This window comes from Zeus faber, assembly GCF_960531495.2.
Source record: "Zeus faber genome assembly, chromosome: 15".
Taxonomy (NCBI): Eukaryota; Metazoa; Chordata; class Actinopteri; order Zeiformes; family Zeidae; genus Zeus; species Zeus faber.
The window spans coordinates 6,133,414-6,152,143 of NC_137194.1; the positions used below are offsets into that span (position 1 = coordinate 6,133,414).

The window sequence follows — 18,730 nt, forward strand, 5'->3', positions numbered from 1 at the left end:
CTAAATGAGCTGCGGTCACTGTGCCGCGTCCCCCTGATTCACTGATTCACTGAAACGCCATCATCATTTATTTTATTTTTTTTTTTAATTCTGATTTACATTTTAAAGACTTTGCTAATATGAAGTATTTTTTAGAATAATAATAATAATAATAATAATGATAATAACAATCATAACAGTTTGTACTGAATTCCTTCTTTTCGTTTCTGTGTGACCGTCGCAGCGCGGAGGAGCGGCAGACGCGCGCCGAACGCCTTGACTTGTGACATATTTCTCACTTCTTCTGGGGGCGGAGGAGGAGGACGACGAGGACGAGGACGACGACACAGGAAGGAGGATCCCCCCTCGTTTGCTGTCCGCTACTTTCATTGATCCGCGCTCCGGGACGCTACACTCAGGCAGCAGGCGCGCGTCTCCCCCGCACCGCACAGCACCGCACCGGGAACAGAGAAGCATGGACTGAGGAGACAACTTGAGCGAAAAGTCAATGAGAAACACGGTTGGCGCGGAGGAAGGTAGAAGACCCAGACCCAGACCCAGGACCGGACCCAGGACCAGACCCGGGACCGGGGCCGGGGCCATGGAGGAGGAAGACGCGCACCTGGAGAACGGCGTCCACGCCGCGCGGGACTCGGACCGGCACCAGCGGCTGCGGCTCTGCGTTCTGACCGAGATCGTCAACACGGAGCGGGATTACGTTCGGACTCTGCTCTTCCTGCAGTCGGTGAGTTCCCCGAAAACACACAAACACACAAACAAACAAACAAGCAAACAAGGCGACGACAAAACTCCCCGAAATAAGTGGCGTTCCTTGTCGCGGTGCCGTGTCCGACGCGTCCAGACTGTTGCGGTGCGATGATTTAAAAGGGAGAAAAAAAAAAGAAAGAGTCCAAACTCCACAGGTTTTGGCAAAACAGTAAAAAAAAAAAAAAAAAGAGGAATTTAAATCAAATAACAAGATATCTAGAAACATAAAAATGAGGAATGTCAACATCCGGGGGAGAAGTGAACCCCCGCAGCGAACCGCACACAGTGAAATGTGGCAGGAAAATGGACATTTTTTTATTTTTTTATTTTTTTTATTTTAGGCAATAAAAACCTGCGAAATGAACTAATACAACATAAAAAAGGGCAGGAAACGTATTAATACTTATATATTCCTGATTGTAATTTATTTTATTGTGTAACACTTTTTCAGGTTTATACCTATTTTCCAAAAATCGATATTATTGAATTGTATTCAATCCAAATGTGTTTCCGCTGTGGATTATTCAGGTGAATAATATAATTGTAGTGATTCATCCAGGTGTGAAAGGAGACCTTCACATCAACAACACTTATTTTGCAGTTGAATAGATATTCATGAGCAATCGAGAGGCCGCGCCCCCGCCCCCAGCCAGTGATAACAGACCACTGTCCTCACTGTGCCTATTTATTTACACTTTCTTCTTTTGGTGTTTTTTACTTTTTCTTTTTATTTTTTGGCGCTTTTATCACAATGTCTTCCAGCTTGCATGACCCTATCAGGCCCAAACCCTGACCGCCTGCAGCTGTCTGGAGGGGGTCACTTGTCTGTCCCCCGCCCCGTCCTCCCCCTTTAATCCCTGTCTGTCTATGTGTATGAAAACCCAAAAGAGCATAGATGTGTCGCTCCCCTTCTTATTTACCTTCCGTCAGACCTGGTCAACAGCAGGACGTGTGCCCCACCCCCACGTCCCCCTCTCCCGATGAGCCTTGTTGTTGTTGTTGTTGTTAAAAATGGCACGGAAGTTGATGAAGTCTGGGTTGCCACTCCTGTGGATATCCGGCCCCAACATGCACGCACGCATGCACTCACACACTCACACACACGCACACACCACTTATGACATCACTCTGGATCTCTTGATTTAAAGACGCACTGAATAGAACTGTCAGAATGATGCAAATCAAAAATGTGAAGGATGTGCTGTATAATATAATATTAATAATAATATAATAATATTAATTCCCAAACTTTTTTTTTTTTTTTCTTTTCTTTTGAGACGGTTTTCAAACGGAGATCGGGAGCAACCACGTTGCCCTCGTTGATGTTGAAGTGATGATGGGACTCCCATCGTCTGGCCGCCGGTGTCAAATGTCATTTTGTTTATTTTTTATTTAAGGCCTAAATAGATTGTGTGTGTGTGTGTGTGTGTGTGTGTGTGTGTGTGTGTGTGTGTGTGTGTGTGTGTGTGTGTGTGTGTGTGTGTGTGTGTGTGTGTGTGTGTGTGTGTGTGTGTGTGTGTGATTTCCAGAAAATAAATAAATAAATAATAATTAAAAAAAAAAAAAAAAAAAAAAAAAGCCCCAGTTATCGCACACATTGTTTAAAGGAGTCAACGGCCATTTGAAAAGAAAACAAACATGGTGAAGGGAAAAGAAAAAAAATACCAAACAGCTCCATCCTCTAATCCTTCCCATGCCTCCTCCATCCCCCACGCTGCTCCGTCCCCCATCGCCCGTATCCCCTCACCTCAGTACGCCGCCAGGTCCCCCCCCCCCCCTTTTTTTTTTTTTGTTTTTTGTTTTTTTTGTTTTTAACCAAACTGGGGTGATGATAAGGAGGAGTGAGCCTGGCCGGGACAGACCCTCCTGCTACCGCCATATGGTTCCAGTAAAAAGATCGAGAGTGGGTGGTGGTGGTGGTGGTGGTGATCAAGTTAGGCCCCCTGCGCGCGCGCACACACACACACACACACACACACACACACACACACACACACACACACACACACACACACACACACACCCACCCACCCGGATCTCTGCACCTAGTAATGCGATGATAGATGGACAAGTAGATGGATGGATACTTTATTGGGAAATTGCAGTGTCAGCAACAGCTTACATAGAAAGTCTGCAGTAATAAAGCAATGGAATATCAATAAAAGAAGAAGAAAATAGGTAAATGTACAGTATGGGGGGAAAATGTGGGAATAAAACCTAATGGTTGAACCCTAACCCTCACACAATAAAATGTGGACAACAAAATCGTATTCATATTCAATACCATATCAGCAAAATATAAAAATGTATGTAAAATATAAGTGAACAACATGGAGTGTGTGTGGGGGTACTGAGTTCATGTGGTTGCGCTGCGTTTTAGACAGGAAACCAAAGTGTGTTAAGCAGCTTCGCTTCATCTGTTGGCATCTCTCTCTCTCTCTCTCTCTCTCTCTCTCTCTCTGTCTCTCTCTCCCCCTCCCTGGGGGTGGTGGGGCGATGTGGCATGACACGCGGAAGAGTGTGTGTGTGTGTGTGTGTCACTCATCCCTTGGCAATTACCACTGCCAACAAGCTCATCCAGGGTCTGGAGTGTTTGCGGTGGAGGGTTTGAGGGGCGGAGGGTGGGGACAGGGTTTGGGTGCGAAAAGAGAGATTAAAGCGCTCCATTAGGCTCGGTGTTATGATCTTTTTTTATTTTTATTTTTTTATTATTATTTTATTTTGACCGGAACCTCCTTTTATTTCAGTTTTATTTCCATTCACTCCCACCCGCTCTGCCGATTTTGATGCTCAAAGTAATCCTGTGTTTGAATTGTCTTTTTTGAGGGGGAGGAAATGCTTTTTGCTGACAAAAGCAAGTGTGTCTTGGACACATGGGCGTGGCCGGTGGAATCTTTTTGGGGACTTTCCTTTAAAAAAAAAACAAACAAACAAACAAAAGAAATAAAAACAGAGAGACTGGCTTTTTGAAAAAGCTACGGGATGTTTTGGGACCACAACCCCACTTCCTGTCCGCCAGAGACCTCCATTTAAATCGTACAACCTGTCAGTAAGCTGCGACACCTTCCTGCAGGATTCCCCCCAAAAGCTGGTTTGACCCCCGGTCACGGCTGTAGCCTATTAAAACACTCACACGAGGGATGAAACTGTGTGTGTGTGTGTGTGTGTGTGTGTGTGTGTGTGTGTGTGTGTGTGTGTGTGTGTGTGTGTGTGTGTGTGTGTGTGTGTGTGTGTGTGTGTGTGTGTGTGTGTGTGTGTGTGTGTGTGTGTGTGTCGGAAATGGTTAGTGTAAAAAGAAAAAAGACTTTGTCTGTATTACGGGGGTAATAGGAAACATCTGGGAAACTTGCCCTCTGTGGCCCTTGCCTGTGGCCACACACAACATAGTGAAGGTGTGTGTGTGCGCATAGTGGTGTTCGTAAACAGCTGAAGGTTTGGGATTTGGGTTGTTGTTTTTTTTTTTCAAAGGGGCACATGCTGACCAAACCAATAAACACACACACACACACACACCCGCCCCAACGGTGCTTGAAAAGACAGTCATGCTGCCCCTTCGAGCCTCGATCTGCCTTTTCTCCTTTTGGTAACCCCCCTTCGTGCCTGTTTATTCTTTCTGTCGCTCTCTCCTCCTTGGGGGGTGGGGTGGGGTGGATGTGGGGGTATAAATATCTTGCAATCAGCCACAACTCTGGAGGGTAGGAACCCCAGACCCTCCGAACCCCTTGTAGTGGGACTCAACAGCAGTGGAGATGGAGGGGGGGTTTAGCACAGCAGGGTGGACCAGTTACGATGGCGTGGCTCGCGTGAGGATTTTATTGTTATGGGGGGCCCTAAAACAACGACAACCACCGCCGCCGCTGCTGTTGCATAAAATGAGACCCCGGGGACCCCCCCAGTCACAAGCTTGTCATGTATGCAGGTTTCACACCGACAAACTCTGGTGATGATTTTAATTTTCCTCAGTGAACAAACAAATCAGAGTCACGCTTGTTGACGTGATGTCGCGTCGGCCGCTTGAGCTGGGGCCACATTACGTGATGAAGGGGAAAAAATAAAAATAATAACAATAACAGTAATAATAGTAATTTCCAACCCCGAGCGGCAGCAGCGCACATGTAACGACTGACACTGAAGAGATTTTCTGTCTGCTCCACGGGCACACATAACAGGCGAAAAGATCCAAAGAAGCGGGCGAGCGGAGTTTTGCGCTTCTCCCGCGAGGCAAAATATCCCCCAAAATTGTGACACTGAAAACAGCCATGGACGCCAGGCACACCACGTCACTGGCTGCTGAAAGCTGCCGTTGCAATTTGAGGCTAAAATCGGACGTGATTGACTGACCCGTGACCCCCGGCCGATTGGGATCGCGGCGAGGGAGATCGGAGTCTCCGAAAGCGAAACCAAACGATCCGTGTGAGCGATCAGAGTCTAGCGGACGCAACATTTACTCAATGACCCCCATTGTTGGTGGCGCCGGTGCACCCAGCCTGGGACGCCGTCGCCACCACGAGAACTCACCGTCCGGACTTAACTCCGGGGTTTGTGGCGTGACCCGCCGAGGGGGGCGGGCCTTTTTTGAAGTACTCCTGGTGTAGTCTGACCTTTCTGGAAGTAGCTGCTATGCGCGCCGCTCCAGATAATCCGTATTGTTAAGCACCGTTACCGGGGTGCCAAGCGCAACGGCTGACAGTTTTGTTTCAAGGGCGGGGGCCCGGGTGGTGCCAGTTGCCCACTTCATCGAAAATTTCTCTCTGAATCATGTGCATTTTAAGCCCGTTTCTCCCAAGGCGTGAGCGTAGGAATCTCTGGAATTCCTCGTTAACATGTCTAAACCGCTGGAGCACCCAGAGGCATTCATGATGTCGACACTAATCCCCCTTTTCCTGCGGTTGTGTTTTCACGGGCTACACTTCATACTTTCCCTCCTGGGTGCCAACAGCTGAGGGTAGGACGCCTCTTGTGTCATCAGCATTTCCATTCTTCATTGATATAGATATACACCCCACCCCCAAATATTGTCTTCTTTTGTTAACAAGCAGTGTTATTGGCTAGAATTTCCGTCCCGCGTTGTGATTTTATCGCTTCACTGGAATAAGCAGCGGATCTTTACCGAAGCTCGTCCTGCTGAACATACGGCAAATTGAACCCGTGCTCTCGCTCTTTTCCCTCCCTCGCTCTCTCTCTATCTCTCTCGCACACGTCCGACATGGCTCTCTTAGGAACGCCGACCAAAGGCATCCCATAAGACGTGCTTTTCGGGGGTTCGCGCGGGGGACACCTTTACGGCGTCAAAACAAAATGCCGGCTCGGCCGCGGCACCAAACATTCGCCCTGCCGTGGTCTTTATGAAAGAGGCATAATGGGGGGAGGCTATGAAGACGTTTGGAGGGCCGGAGTTCGGTGGGTCTAGACGAGCACTTTCTCAAAGTAAGACAACAAAGTGAAGAGATAGCGCGGAGGGATGCGTGTCGAATGCTTTGGCACGGAGCGCGGCGGCCGAGGCTCCCAGGAATTCCCTTCGGCCTCCCAGGGGAACCGGCCTCCTGTTCGGTCCGTGGACACAGGCGGCGGGCCCCCGAATGTTTGGTTGGGGCTCTCAAATGCAACCAGATGTGTAGGTTCTTTCGGAGGGTCAAAGGTCGCTTGACCGATTACCGACCGCAAAAACATTCTACCCTTTTTTCGGACAACCCTGTTGATAGACGGGGTGAGATGGACGGAAAGGATCATGGCTGTTGATTCGCTTGAAAGGGCATCTACGCCTTACTCCTGGCTCACGGGGAGAAACTTCGACAGATATAAAAGGTGGATGGACGATGCGTCTTGGAAGATATACAATCCATCGCAATGAGCTCTTTGATTTCGAAGCTTAAAATCACATGTGGGCTCTCCGCCTATTTTTGTGGGTAGTATGATCGAGGGGCGAAGCAGAATTGGGCCGGTCTGCCACACAGACTGGCGGTGGATGGGATGTCGTTTGTGCCGTCTTTGCATTGGATACACGGGAACAGGCCTCGTCTGACTCGGCGCTGACGATGCCTTTTTTTATTTGCTACAATACAAATATGTTCGATTTGGATGGCTCATTCATTTTTCCGTTATTGAGTCACGCATGAAGTTGTTATCGTGTGTTGATATTAAGCTTTTACAGGAATGCACCCGGTCTTATGCCAAGCTGCCGTGGCTGATTTCCAGACTTTTTCCCCTTCTTATATATTTACATGACTATATGGAATGAATCTCTCACGTATGGGTGGGCGTGTGCTGAGAAGATTGTTTGGTTCCAGAGAGGGTTGCAGTGAGATGACACTACTAGAGAGAGAGAGAGGGAGAGGGGGAGAGAGAGAGAGAGAGGGGGAGAGAGAGAGGGGGAGAGAGAGAGGTTGATCTGCCATTACAGGCTGGACGCAAGGGAGTAATGACTCTGCCGTGTCCGCTGGAACGGGGCTCCCTCGGCATCGGGTCGGCCGCCGTCTAATGTTTGGTCCAGTGCCTGCGGGTGTTCTCTTTGAACCTCTGCGCGCACCGCCGGACGGCCCCTCGCTTGTGAGCGGGGTGCTTATTTAGTCCCTTACTTCCACCGTCTCGAGGTTTGACATTCGGGACTCTGCTTATGTCTGCCTGGTTTAATGCCAGGTTTGGCGCATTTTGGGCTCGGCAGGAGCATTGGATAAACACGGGCGCAAGCGCATGATTTTGACGTCTAGTACGCGCGCGCCCCAGTAAACCACTGCTTTGGGTCGCCGTCGGTGATTTCTTCCGCTCCACGGTATTCTGGAAGACGCACTGGTCTATGATCGCTCACTCAGCACCGTCTCTCTGCGTCTGATGTCTGGTGTCTGATGTCTGGGTCAGTTAAGTCCAAAACAACACACGTCCAAACCTCCAGATGGCCCCTCCTGTCTGGCCCCTGATGTTATCCTCGGCCGGCCACATGTCACCCCACAATGGAACAGATGATAAGTTAGACGTGCAGAGCACACCGTCCCTCCCTCCGCACAATCTTGGCTCACGCGCGAGTGCACATTCGGGAGATTTGTTATTGCGCCATAATGACGGAGGTAAGAGGTCGTGTCCATAATTATGCGGCGGAAGCTGAGGGGCGACGCGAAAGAGTGGGGACGTCATAAAGGATATTTATAACGGGTCCGTAATGTGTTCGGCAAAATACGAACGTCGGAACACCTCGCAAAACGAGACGCTGCAAAGGCCCCGCCCCGCTAATTTTATACACTTTGCGCCAGCTTGGCCAATAAAAGGAAAAGATGAAGGGGAGGCGCGGCGCTCAGGACAGCGGAGCCCCGAAGGAGTTGCATGTGAGGACCTCTCACTTTAAATACCTGTTGGCGTGTCTAATACATCGGTTTTACTCAGCGGTCAAGGAAGCACACTTTCTCTGTTGCTTTAAGACATCTGGGGGCCCTGGCTCGGCTCGTCGTCCGCTGCGCTCCTTGGTCAGAACCGGGAGGTCGTTGGTTCTGCCGGTCTCTCTTGTCGTTTGGGCTCGACACTATGGGAAACACTCTCATCCCCCGGTCGTGCTCAACTTCAGCCTGTGTGAGCCACTAATGGCCCTTAACTTTAAAGTCCCGAAAAGCGGAAGTGGGGGGGGCGGGGGCGGGGGGTTAAGGCAAAAAATAAAAACAGGACAAGACTCAATGCAGACTTTGTATTGGGGTGACGGGCACTGCCAAAAGGGGTTGCTCTTGGAAGGGAAAGGCGGATCGAGGGGTGGATGAAGAGGAGTTTTGGGGAGGGCAGGGGATAGTTGTGAGTTACGGCTTTTGAGAGAAAGGAGTCTGCCCGGTTCCTCCGGGGTCCCCGTCATTGTGACGACCCCGCAGGCTCTTTTCTGGCTCTGCTGCTCCCCGGGCCACAAAAGAGGGGATTTCTTAATTTATTTATTCAATTTCATGCCATGTCGACCCCAAAACGGCCTCCGTCCCCTCTCCAGAGCTGCCCTGTCCCCTTTTGTGACAGGCACCCCCCCCACCCCCTCTTCAGAATAAATAGACTCTTTACTGGACACATTGTTTGGAGCCTGGTCTTGTTTTCTCGGAGAGGAGGGGTTGTGGGGGGGGTTTGGGATTGGTGACCTGAGCGCTAACTCACATGGAAGTCTTCAGTCTTCGGTGGAAGGCCTTTTTTGCCAGTAGGTGTGGGAACCGAAGCAAATTGAAAAGGGGCTCCCAGGCCCCGGCGGGTGGAAAACAAAGCAAAACAACAAAAAAAAAAAAAAAAAGCTGTTTGTGATACTTGTGGGTTTCTTATGAGATGGCGCTGTGCTGAGATGAGGGAGATGGTCCACCCTCGCGGCTCAATGCCGATGAAGCCACGGGGCAAGGCGGGGGGGATAAATAAATAAATGGTGTGGGATTTGTACCAGTCTCTGCCCCTCAACGCCCCGGAGGTGATGCAAGAGCCGCCAGCCTTCCGAATCTATTACCCCAAACATCCTCCGAACGGATGAGATGGAGCTGGCAAATTAAGCCCCGGGAATATGTTTGAGAAATGGACAGCGCGGGCGGGGGATTCATGGAAAGCCAATCTTCTTCCCGCGTGACGGCGTTTCACGAGGGCCTCCACTGTGTTCTGCCGTTCGCGTGGTGACCAGGACATATCCATCGGGCTCAATGGAGGGCTCCCTGCGCTGTGTTGCCACCCCAGCTCTACTGTAAGCAGAAGCTGGGTGATGACAAACATGAATGGGTGAGCGTAGGGGTCGTAGGGGTTGTGCCATTTATTCTGCATTGAGATCAATCGCTCCTTCTCCTCCCCCTACAATACTTGGCCGGGTACTACGCAGCCTTTTGGGCGGGCGTGGCAGGTGGCTCACGGAGATCCTTCCATCATAGTCTGTGTACTGCCAGCGGTTTCAATAACGTGTCGCTGTGACTACCACCTTGTTTTCCAAAAAAAAAAAAAAAAAAAAAAGGGGGGGGGGGAAACACCCTAATCTCCCCGACACCTGTCATATCTGTACATCTGTGTCCTCCGACGTAGTGATGTGCGATGCCACCTGAAAATGTGCACGCTTCCCCTTTTATATCAATGAAATATGACTCGCGTTTCACCGGTCTTGTCCAACTCAGCGAACCGGAATGACTCCAGGAGGCCCTTTTATTCCCTTGTTTGAAGCAGAGGAACAAACCTTTCTCATTGGGGACACAAACGTACCATCAGTTGAAAACGAGTGTTGAGCGTTTTCACTCTGCACTCATGTCGGTACTTACTCACCTCTAACTCTTACTGCTTTTTGCGCACACGAAGGAAGGATCAACACCGATCACTTTGACGGCATTTTTTCCGGCCCAGCGTCGGGAAGTCCGGCTCTGATTTGATTTCTTTCGCTCTTTGCATGCCGTTGACACGTTGCCACTCGCCTACGTCGCCACTCATTTCATTATCGCCCTCATTGCTTAGCCTCTTCTGTCACTTCCCCCCTTTCACCCGTCCTCCGTCCTGTCACGTTTTTTCTTTTCCTCCTCCGTCTGCAGCAGCAGCGCAGCACCTTTTTTGCGACTTCTGCTTTTCGATGTCGCAACATCCACACTCTCCCTTCCCTCTCCGCGGCCCGGACGCTCAAGCGTCTGACCGCCGGCATTCGGCAAACCGGGACCTAGGGAGCGCTTGGAATGTATTTATACTGTATGCTTCAGTTTCACTTTCCCCTTTTTATATAACCTTCATGATACTAACATGACTGAGCAGGCGCCTCATTGATTTGTCTCGTCCTGCTCCACTTCCGTCGTACTCTTTGGCACCGGTCACAATGAAATGAGGAACGCACTGAGGCCGGGTGATATAGCAGTACAACATTGATGTTGTGATATGAGACTGTTGAATGTTGTCTTTCAGGCTGCATTACAGTACAGGTCATGCAGTTTTCTGAACTTTGTAGTCTGATGTAGTCGTTACAATCAGAGGCTTCTACCTGCTTGGTCGTAATAAAACGTTACTCATGATGGTTTATTCTTAACTATTTCTTGTGCGTAAATGTCCTATCAAATGAGCGATCGCCATCCCCAAATTTCATGAAGTTAGAGAAATTGAGGTATTCGTTGGGAAAGTAGATTTTTTTTTTTCTTTTTTTTTCTCAACCAACAGGAAGAGAACACCCAAGTCTTGGGATGAATTTGACACCAGGCCTGTGTGAACACACCCTCGAAGCTCTGCGTCGATCCTTTCTTGGATTTCACAATTTGTCTCCTGGGCTCACGGTCAAAGCGGCACTGTGTGGTCCTGAGCCGCCTGCCATCTTTTAAGCCTCCCAAATCCGCAGACAAGTGCCCGTTTCACTCTCTCTCTCTCTCTCCCCATTTTCTGACTCATAATGGCTCGGCCGCCCCCACGAGCCGAGTTGCGGCCATCGCTCATAAGTGGCTCCGTGCGCCCGCCGTCCCACGAGCACTCTCACTAATGCCGGGGACTCTGACCAAATCTCTTCTGTGGCAATCCCGCTCATTAGAGGCGTCCTCTCATCATGACGCTCCGCTAAGTGACCTTCACGAACCCAGCGTCAGTGAAGAGCTCCGGTTCCAGTGTCTAGCCCGAGTGCAATTTCTTTTTGTAGTTCCTTCACATGTTGTGGACTGCTTAAGCATTGTGACATCAGAGCTGCGCCCATCGATTATTTTCGTTGTGGATTAATCTGTCTGTTATTTTTTCGATTAGTCGATTGGTTCTTTTGTCCATAAAACGTCAGAAAATGCTTTAAAAATGTCGATCGGTATTTCCTCAAATGTCTTGTTTTGTGCATCACCCAAAGATATTCAGTTTTCTGTCGTACAGGACAAAAAAAAAAACAAAACAGGAAATATTCACATTTCAGAAGCTGGAATTATATTGTTTTCGGCAAACAATTAACCGACTCTCAAAATAGTTGGCAATTAATTGATTAATCGAATAACCATTGCAGCTCTATGTGACATTATAAAAAAAATACCCTCAGTTGACTCATTTCGGAGTACTGTCGTCATGATAACATGGGATATCCTTTGTCATTTGAAGAAAGGCTCTGATTGTGAAAGATCTGCCCCCGTCACTTCATCATCCCTGTGTAACCAATCTAGGAATAACTCATTTATATTTTGCCAGCGCATGCGGGCACCACGCCTTGCCAATCAGGCAAACGTGTAGCCCCGCGCCAAGCATATGGACCGTCTGCGTCTTCACACCTTAATGTCTGGCTCCTTTTCGCTCTGCTAGCTCCCAAGCGGTGTTCACCCACCAACGCGCATCTGACCATTTGGCTTTTGGACATATGGGGCCGTGAGCTTGTCTGTCAGTCTCTGGTTACTGGACAGAGACCAGCCAATCCTGTCTGTAGGGGAGATGGAGGGCATTGGTTTAAACCGCAGCAGGGCATCATTTTCTGCGGAAATTCGGAATAATAATAATGGTAAAGTGTGGTTTTCTGCCTCGGTCTTTGCAGCGAGGTGTTTGGGGAGTCGACTTGTCTCAAACTCCCCTTTAAACCAAGCTCTGCTTTCTGTCTGCCCCTTTGTGTGACGAGAGCCAGCGCTTGATTCTGCATACAATGCTTAGCTCCCCGCCGTGCTGAGTGCAGACACTGCCTCTTTGCTTTATAAATAAATAAATAAATAAATAGGCATCCCTCTTTTCACTTCCTGTTTGCATGTCACAGCTCGGCAACAGCGGCGTGAATGCACACTTCCTCTTGTTCTGGATTTTGAGCTCGCACTCAAGTCTTTGCAACGCGGCCTCTGCACGTGACAGGCTGTTGTGCAGAAGGGCGGCGAGGTTTTTTTTGTCACAAGAGAGTACTCTCGAGCCAATGTTGTTGAGGCCCCACGGTGGAGAAAGCCACACCTTTTCACAAGTGGCGATGGGGGGGCTTGTCAGGCCCGTGGCTGCGCAGGTGAAAAGCCAGACTCCTTTTACCTTTTGTGGAACGAACAAAACACCCCGTCATAGCTCCGTATGCCGCACAGTAGTATTTCTATCATTGTGGCCGCCCATACTCCCTGACCCAGCCCGGTAAGAGCCCAGCGGTAGGAGGAGTAGACTTACAATTCAGAGCCGACTTTCTCCCGACATTCTACAAGCGCTTTACTGAACGATTGTTGCTGCAGCATTTAGCTCCTTCAGTTAGAACAAGGGAATTGCCCCTCACACTTGTAATATCGGGTGACATTTGACTAATTCCTGCTTATTGCTGAGAGGAGATGATCATTTTCACCCACACAGTCCCTTTTCGTGTGTGTGTGTGTGTGTGTGTGTGTGTGTGCGTGTGTGCGCGCGCGCGCCAACACACCGGGCCCCGTGAGGCGGTTGACATTAGTCGGATGGCAATAGGCCAAAGCGAGATGGCAGTCTCATCACGGGTGTCGTTACCTCGGTGCAGCCCAGAGGAGGTGGAGGAGAGCAACTAAACACGCCCGCCGCCGCTCTGCTCGGGATCCTATTTTGTCACCGTCCTCCGGTCTGTGCGCCATGACCGCATGGCGGAGGGCCGTCGGCGGCCGGTCCTTCCCGCGGGACGGCAGCGCGAGCGCTCCCGCCATAGCGGCCCGTCAACCCCTCTCTGTGTTCCGTTCAGCAGCTGTTCCCCCTCATCCCCCCGCAACAAGCGCTGAATCATGCCCTGCCCACCCGGGGGGTATGAAAAATAATTGCGCTTCCCGTTGGGCCATCTGTTATGAAAACACGATGTATTGATTCCACCATTGCGCTGCGTGCTATTTTTGAGACGGGCGGAGGCTCTTGCTCAACACGTCAACCAATCTTAAGAATCTCCGCGTTCGTCCATCTCCGTTTGCACCGAGGGGCTTACCCTCCGCCTCGGGAGCGCTCGCGTCGTTCCTCTTTCACACCCGGCAATGTGCTCTGAATTGCGTTTTCAAGCTCGCCCAATCCCGCCCGCCGATCCTAACACCGAAACGATATTCTCCCCCAATGCCTGTCCTCCTGTTACGCCGGTGATTACCTCAGGGGGAAAACGGTCCGGAAGGTCACCCGGGATGCGGGCACGACAATAAACAGGGCTTGTCAGCCGTAGCCTGCCGGGTGCCTGCTCATCGGAAAGTAAGGAGCCAGATTGAGTCGGCGTGAGAACGGCGGTGTTTTGTGCTGGCCACCGTGTGCAGATGTCGCGGGCGTCTTTTGAATCTCGTTTCATCCGTCCGGCTTTTTTAATGCGAAGAAACAACATTTTCTTCAGCGTTCGACAGCGGGACGACTCCTCTCCTGGCGGCGAAACACATTGTTTTCTCTGACGTCTGATTGGCGGGCCGTTATCTCTTTAATTTTATCACGCCGGCTTTTATTAAGCTCCCGGCCTCGTCGGGGACGGAGAAAGCTTCCTCTTTCTCTTCAAATAAACTCGTCTGCCATGGAAGACTGCAGACAGCCAATACAACCCCGGGTGAGAATGGCCGCATCGGGGCGAGACCTGGACTGAATGGACGCCTTTGTTAGCGCTTCCCAAACCCCCCAACCCCCGCCGCCCCCCGCGCTCCTCTTCGTCCCCTTCCCTGCCACATGTGGCCGGGAAACTGCTTCTCTCAGGACTGAGTCTGACATGGATGGGCACTAGGACGACGCTTTGTCGAGACCCGTGGGCCTGCGTGTGTGTCCGTCTGGATGCTTCGGCTTCTGCCCCACCTCCCTGATGCATTCAAGCCGCCCCGATCCCAGCCCCAACCCCAACCCCGTCGCCGTTTTCCTTCCCTTCCTTGTATCGCGTGCGCCCTTCCCCCAAGCCCACCCCCACGACCGACACCGCCAGCCTACGCCTCTGTCAGACAGAGGAAGGCCCTGAATCCTGGACCTTCTTCTTCTTCTTGTCGCCACAGGGCAAATGGGACATGGTACAAGTTTCCATACGGGGTGCCTAATTAGTGTAGCGCCCCGAGCGCAATCGCCCCCCTTGCCGTGAAGAAAAACGGCCTGCATAAAAAAATAAAAAAAACGACTCCTTCCCTTAACTCGCTGGCTTTTAATTAGCAACGTCCCAGCACGCCGGCGAGGACCTTTTGCCTTCTTATTTCGGGACGGTCTGCGTAAATGCCACTTGGAGATTGTACCGAATACTGGCAAAGTTTCCCCTCTGCGTCTCCGGCCGACTGACTGGCTGGCTGGGCGGCTGCCTGGCTTTGCTGGGCTCTATCTTTAAAGCCAATGTATGATTACAAGCGTTGAGTCTTTCATTAAAGGCATCTGGATTAAGTGCAGTGCATGAACCAGGGTGCACAGCGCCAGTCGGTGCACATGCTGTGCAAGTGATTGTAGCCCATTAAACAAATAAAGCATGTGTTTGCCTGGACGGGCGCACCTGTATTATGCAGAATGTCTCACTCCTTCATTGTGGTCTTGTGGGTGGCGGAAGTGAGACAGGGCTGCCTGTGCCCAGCGGTTTAGGTCTGCCTAGTGGACTTGTTGGATTCATTTAGTTTCCTTACGTATATTTTACCAACGGATCCTGGCGGGGTTCCAGTTTTGACTCCGAGACTTGGGGAATTGGGTGGGACTTCCATCCAGAGGCGACGAGGGTTGGGGTTAGGTCGGGACGTTGCTCTGGGAACGCATGCCGTCCTCACCCACGGAAACAAGTGAATACTGTCAAACTCACGATATGAATATTAAACGGCAAATGGAAGAATGCTTTGAGGGTTTCCGTTTTTCTTCCCCTTCATACGGCACAGAGCTCGGCCCGACTTGGCGGGGGCTTTTTTTTTTGTTAGCGGTGTGAAGTCGGCGTCGCGCGTACCAGCACCTCAGCCTCTGCCATTGCACTGCACCGGGACCGACGAGGGCCCGACGCGTGTTCCCTTATACACGCAACATCTTCCTGCGAGTCGGTGGGAAAACGGTAGACTGAGCACCGGATGCAGGAGCCGCCGACATCTTTGTAACCACCCTCTCCCTCTCTTTGTAACCCCCCCCGCAGGCGTTTCTGCACCGGATCCGCCAAACAGCCGATGACCAGCAGTGTCTCACACCTGAACACGTCAAGGTACGCTCCGGAGGCTTGGACGGACGGGACCGGAACGTCCTCTGCCACAAGGCGTCATTGAGCCCGGCTGCGCGGCTTTCTGTTTTTCCACTTTGGTGTGCTAATCCGGGGAATTGGCTGACTAGATTCCATTATGAAGCAATATCTTCTCTCTCTCTCTCTCTTTCTATCTGCGGATCACTTCCTCACCCGTTCATCCCCTCCCCCCTTTCTGTCCACACACCTCCTGTCGCCCCCCCCCCCCCCCCCCCCCCCCCCATCTGGCTCTCTGTAGATTCTCTTCTCCAACATTGAAGACATCCTGGAAGTGCACAAAGAGGTGCTGTCAGCGGTGGAGGCCAGTCTGCAGCCCGAGCCCCAGCCCCAGCATGCACTGGGACACGTGTTCCTCCAATTTGTGAGTGACACACACACACACAGACACACACAGACACACACACACACGCCTGATTTGACACATACACACTCGCCTACTTGCGCCTACTATACATAGTGTATATACAGTATATGTATACACACACGCAGAGGCACACGGGCACCCTTGAAGGATTCCTTGCTCTGCTGTCACATGCAAATGCTGACACACACAGATCGGTACACACGCACACACACACACACACGCACGTACACACTTTGCATTTGTTTCAAGACAAGTCCGCTGTGTGAACATACCCCTTTAATTCTCTGTTTTTCACATGCTCCCGCCCCATTCTACACACACACACACACACACACACACACACACACACACACACACACACACACACACCTCACTAAGAGTGTGTGTGTGTCTCTCTCTCTCTCTCTCTCTCTCATTCTCTCCCTCTCTCTCTGTCTTACCTCTCGGTCAAACTGCGCAAGCCTCTCTAACTCTCTCTCGCTCGCTCTCTCTCTCTCTCTCTCTCCCCCGCTCTACTGCTCTCTCGCTCTCATTCTCTCGGTCAAGCTGCACAAGACTCGGTGCCTGGCATCCACTTTCTTTCGATCCCTCCATCCATCTCTCTGTGCCTTCCTCTCTCTCTGTGCCCCGCTCCCCCCCACCTCCCATCCCCTCTGTTTGAACTCGTTTGGCCCCCGGGAACAACAAAGAAGGGCCTGTGTCCAGGGAGGAAGAGAGTCCGTGTCACTCCGCGAGGGGACAATGGTGTTATTGGTTGGGCTCGCTCGCTCTCTCTCTCTCTGGTTCTCCCCCTCTCTCTCTCCCTCTCCCTCTCTCTCTCTCTCTCTCTCTCTCTCTCTCTCTCTCTCCCTGCGCCCCCTCCCCCTGTCCCCGCACTCTCACTTTTTGATGAACTCTCTCTCTCTCCCACACTTCAGACGCAAACTTCTCCCACAGGGCCCAAGGGGTATGGCGATTCTGCCTCGTTGCGTGAAGGGGGGATGTTACATTGTGTATTCTTCTTTTTATTTATTTTTCTGATTTTATCCTTATTTATTTATTTATTTATTTATTTATTTTTTGCAAAACTAGAACACAACTGGCCCGAGCGCCTCAAAGCTTCAAAGCGTCGCGAAAAAAAAATAAAATAAAAAAAGTCATCAACACCGATCTCTCTGGTCAAAGACTTCGAGAGTTTGTGTGTGTGTGTGTGTGTGCGCACGCGTGTGTGTGTGTGCGTGCGTTCATACGCCTGACTGGGCATTGGTTTTGACATCACCGCAGTGTTGGTGTCCTTTCTGTTGCCGTATCGGGCTTCGCACGCCCCGTCTCCGTTACACTTCCCCTCTTCCCTTCCTCAACGCGTGACCCCGCGCTCCTCCGGCGCAGACGCCTCTCGCCCAATCGCAGCCCCCGTCTGGCGCCCTCCGGCCCTCGGCCTCTCGACCCCTCGACCCCAGCCCCGGGAGGGGGGGGTCAAGACCATGGACCAAATTTGATTAACCTCCGGCATTGTTCAGCCGGGAGGGGGGGACGGACTGCCACTCAGGGATGTAAAAAAAAATATATAAATAAACCAATGGCGGACTCGCCGCGAAACCCCCGGTAGGAGGGCGATGCTTTTCCGGGCATGACTCTTCTCCGGCCGTCGCCGAGAAGCCTTTGGTCGCAAACGGGACGCCGCTCCGGCTTTTCGCCCGCCGGGTTGCGTATCGGCGCGAGCCAGAGAAACCCAGCTCGGCTCCCGTTGGCGTGCGAGGGATAATCCGACCCCCTCCACGCCGGGGCGACCCCGCCGCGTTAAAAGGGGAATTCCGGGGGACATAAATATTTGCTCTATTCCTGGCGCGTTTCTGACCGCGGGCCGCGGCACGACCAACAGTGATGTCATTATGCTGCTCTCTGAACCACAGCCATTATGCGCCGGACTTGTTATGATATTTGCCTGCGCGGGATACGGCCCTCTCATCTATGCCTCCCCAATAACATTCCAAAGATAGAGAATCATTTTATGGTGGCGGGGGGGGGGGGGGGGTCCTGTGTTTATCAAAGGGACAAACGCGGTCTTTGAGCTATTTTGGGCACAACTGACGTCCTTCAAGTCGGGATGGCTTAAGGAAGAACGACCCTATGGATGTGGAAGGGTCACGTGTAGGTCCTGGCAGCACTTAGCCGAGCGTGTAAACTGTTTGAAGTAAACCAAACACCACTTTGTGTTATCGTCACAGGAAAGATTTGTCTTTGTCTGCACTGAAACCGTCCCCCCCCCGACCCCGTTTGGCAACGTGCGTGGAGTGCGGGTGCCGCCAAGTAAAAGAAAATGTTGTTTTTGAATTCAATCGCACCAGCTCACGTCACAAAAGCACGGATCCCAAAAGCCGGCTCGCTCCCCGGCCGTCAAATTGAGACACGTACCTGGGAAACGTGACTGCGGCGCTGCTCCCGCCGCTCCGCCCGGTGCGTGCCGCCAAAATGAGTCGGATATGACGATGGATGATGCCGCGCGGCGGGACGAGCTTCCCCCGTCTTCCGTCTCGCCGCGTTCCTCCGCTTTGGAGCCTTCCCCGCCGAAGTGGGAGGTTTTGCCGTCGGTGGACGTTGCGTGTCGGGGGGGTCGGCAAACTCCA

General features: G+C 51.4%; 1 protein-coding gene across 2 annotated transcripts in view; it reads left to right on the forward strand.

Moving 5' to 3' along the window:
* Window positions 1-324: 324 nt before the first annotated feature.
* Window positions 325-18,730, forward strand: part of prex1 (phosphatidylinositol-3,4,5-trisphosphate-dependent Rac exchange factor 1) — a 73,877-nt gene continuing 55,471 nt past the window's right edge. For both annotated transcript variants that reach the window (XM_080015614.1, XM_080015615.1), the window contains exons 1-3: window positions 325-724; window positions 15,659-15,724; window positions 15,999-16,121. In XM_080015614.1, coding sequence (XP_079871740.1) covers window positions 488-724; window positions 15,659-15,724; window positions 15,999-16,121 — 426 coding nt within the window. In that variant the 5' untranslated portion in view covers window positions 325-487. The remainder of the gene's footprint in view (window positions 725-15,658; window positions 15,725-15,998; window positions 16,122-18,730) is intronic.